At 28.7% G+C, this 3,718-nt stretch overlaps 1 protein-coding gene across 1 annotated transcript in view; it reads right to left on the bottom strand.

The window, feature by feature from the left end:
* The window catches only part of LOC106470322 (low-density lipoprotein receptor-related protein 1B-like), a gene marked incomplete at its 3' end in the record, with an annotated part of 107,644 nt that overhangs the window by 40,193 nt on the left and 63,733 nt on the right, over positions 1 to 3,718 (bottom strand). Inside the window, exons 16-17 of the mRNA XM_022398945.1 lie at positions 1,943 to 2,056; positions 1,609 to 1,722 (exon numbers count right to left, since the gene is read on the bottom strand). Of these exons, the coding sequence (XP_022254653.1) occupies positions 1,609 to 1,722; positions 1,943 to 2,056 (228 nt within the window). The remainder of the gene's footprint in view (positions 1 to 1,608; positions 1,723 to 1,942; positions 2,057 to 3,718) is intronic.

Here is a 3,718-nt window from a genome sequence, read left to right as displayed (position 1 = left end):
ATCTCTGTACAGGTTTGGTTGATTTGACTGATGTATACTGTTATGAGCTTTAAGATACAATTGTAGTTTCATCTTGCACTTTCAGTCATTCTAAAAATGGGTAAATTAGATATATTTCGTATTTTTTGTTATGGTGGTTACATGGTCGGTCAAATTGACTGAATGAGTATAGAATTAAGGAAGAGAAAGTGACAGATAAAATATAAAGTCTTACTGAAACAAATCGTATAACATTTATTTAGGAGGTGTTAGAGATTATAAAAATGAAACTTTACAATTTTCAAATGAAGAAAAGTATTTTTAATCTTAACATTAAAATCACTTTGCAATCGGAGCTGTCACTTTGACTCCATATGTTTAACGGTCAAACTTTTAGTATATAAGTAGTAAAATTTACCGAAAGCCTGCCAAATTTTGTAGAGATACATGTACCACATTAAAAGTTGGAAACATGTGGAAACACTGATGTCTATTTTGTGGTTATGAACTTGGTCACACCGACCAAGCCCGTAGCAAGAGGGTTAAGCCTGTTATCAATTTTTTTTCATATAACACAACACTTCAGAAGCTATAATACAATGGCAAAAGTAGAGTTTAAATGTGTGTGGAACATTTAAGTTATTAGAATAATAATACACTTTAAATTAAAAATTTATACTTGTTTGTCATTCAGCCCAAACTGTTCATACTTCACTATATATTTGTCAGTTTACTGAAGACAAAAGAATAAAAAGTAAGGCATGCATTAAGATAAAAACAATTATCTTGTGTATACTCTGGAGAAATACAACAAGCCAATATCAAACCTTTCACTTTAATGGCCACAACTAAGAATGCATAGAGAAACTTGATATAAATAGTGTTTCACTACAGGATCATTGAGCAACAAGCAACAGAAAATACATGCCTAGAAGAACTTAAGTCAGTAATTGTTAAAAACAGTCAATAAAAACTAGATTAGTGAAATAAACATATTTAGAAAGACTCCTGGAATCTCACTGATAATTTAATTTACATTTTAGAATAAAAGCTAACATTTAACTTTTCATTTTGCTTAATTTTATCCTTCATATATTTAAGGTTTATCTTATGATGACATGGTTCAAAAGAATGTGCCAGTGCTTTTTTAACTGAACACTTTAATGTATAAATTACAGAATAAACAGTCTACTTTTTAAACATAGTTTATTTCATTTTGTTTAGGATGTATTTTAATATCAAGACACTTCCAGGTTTTAATACAAAATTCACAGGATGTTTAACAGTCCTAGTTTTTTTTTTATACATTTCACCAACCACACCTTATAACTTAGATAAAGTTTATAACATACGGTAAACAACAAACGGTGAACTTACAACAGGAACAGAATGTTTATTACAAAAAAAGATCATTAAAGATAATTAATCCACAATATAAGAAGGATAATCATTAATTTCAAACAATCACTCAGCCTTTTAACATTCTGCAGACTTCAACTACTACAACCAGAGAAATCTTACACACAGTACTAGTGTTCATGTTCTCTAGTTTAACAAATGAAATTAAAATTTTAATCTTCATATTAAAATACCCTGTTCCAAAAACGTTAAAGACACAACAACACTTACCACAATTAACTTCATCAGAAAAATCAAAACAGTCAACTCTTCCATCACAACGCTTTTGCCCATCAATGCATGACCCATCTTTACATGTAAAATGGCCAGGAAGACATGCAACCTCTAAAGCATGCAGAGCAGTTAGGTCATTAGAAAGAAAAGTACTGATAGAAAAACAGAGAGAGGTAAATAATTATTTGTTATACAGAAATTAAAAGAAACTTAACTGAAATAAGAAATCCTAATAATTCCTGTGACAAAGCACTCTCTAAACATGTTGGATTTTAAATTCTCATGTTTCAATGCACTAAAATAATATTAATATCTATATGTAAACACCTACCACAGTTTTGTTCATCAGAATAATCTCTGCAATCATATTGACCATCACATTTTTGTCTTTCATCAATACATGTTCCATCACCACACCTGAACTGATCTTCTCGACAGTCTTCAACTAAATAAGACATAAATTGCATATCAGTTTACAAACTTAATTTTTAAATAACCCTTTTGTTTGGGTAAGCTTTTTAATATATCAGAAAATAACATCCAAATGAAACTAAAGTCTGACCTAATTTTTTAAAGTAAGAACAAACAATTTTTAAAAACTAACTTTCCAAACATTTTTCCCACAGTTTTCATACATTTTGAAAAACAATACTTTCATATAAGATCTTGAAGACTTTACAATTTCTCCTTAATGAGGTATATATTAAGTGTGTTATCAATTTTTCACATTAAACAACATTTCTGAAGCTATAATACAATGGTATAAGTTGGATTTAAATGTGAATGGAACAAATAAAACATGAAAATAACACATTTTAAATTCAAAAATTTCCCATTTCTCATTTCGACCAAATTATATGGTCTGCCAATTTAATGAAGGAAATAGAATAAAAAGTAAAGCATGTATTGAGATAAAAATAATTATTTTGTGAATACTCTGAAGAAATACAACAAACTAATGTCAAAAATTTTTATTTTAATGGATACAACTAAAAATGCATAGAGAAAATTGATACAGACAATGTTTATCTATCACATCATTGAGCAACAATATGTGCTTATAAAAACTTAAGTCAGTAATTGTTAAAAACAGCCAATAACACTAGATTAGTCCGCTGAACATATTGGGAAAGACTTGAATGCTCACTGATTTTATATTTTTGAATAGAAAGCCAAAATTTAACTATTTTTCTTAATCTTCACCTAGCATGATCAAGGCTTATCTAGGGGGTGATGAAGTGATTCAATAAAAGGTGACAAGCCTACACATGTGCTCCTTGAAATGAATGTTTTAATGCAAAAACTAGCAGAGACTTGGAAACATTTATGATCAAATTAGCATCTTTAATGCAAGAGTACATCTTTAAAAACAGGATTTCTAGAACAAAACAATGGAATTTAATTGCAGACACTGAAATCTATAAGTTCACTTGTCTTAGGCTTAACATTAGTTAATCCTTTATTAATTATGACATAAATTCAATAAAGAGATAAGTTAACATTAATTTTAGTACATTTTTTGCTTTAGTTTAGATAGGGCTAAACTTTATCTTACTTAATGCTATCAATAAAATAACAATATTATTCTATGACCTAACAATAGACCTTTTTAAAAAACTTTGATAAGCATTTAATATGTTGTTGTACAAAATGTCTAATAAAGTATGTTTTCATCTGCATTTTGTTTACATCTGTGCTTGCACATATACATTTAGATAGTAAGGTGAGCAAGAATTTCCAGGTGAGGCAAAATTGAGAGTTATTGTGATAGATCACAGTGTAAACAGCCCACTCTTTAAGTATCATTTATTATATATATATATGTTTTTAGTATCAAGAAACTTACATTCTTACCAGGTTTTAATAGAAAAATTCACATTTCACCAACCACACATTATTTAGATACAGTTTAGAACATACGGTAAACAACAAACAGTGAACTTACAACAAGAACAGAATGTTTATTAGAAAAAAAGATCATTAATGATTATCCTTCTTGTATTGTGGATTAATTATCTTTAATTTCAAACAATCTCTCAACCTTTTAACATTCTGCAGACTTCAACTACTACATCCAGAGAAATCTTACACACAGTACTAGTGTTCA

The sequence above is a fragment of the Limulus polyphemus genome, unplaced genomic scaffold (assembly GCF_000517525.1).
Source record: "Limulus polyphemus unplaced genomic scaffold, Limulus_polyphemus-2.1.2 Scaffold3943, whole genome shotgun sequence".
NCBI classification, from domain to species: domain Eukaryota; kingdom Metazoa; phylum Arthropoda; class Merostomata; order Xiphosura; family Limulidae; genus Limulus; species Limulus polyphemus.
This window is presented reverse-complemented; position numbering and strand designations above follow the sequence as displayed.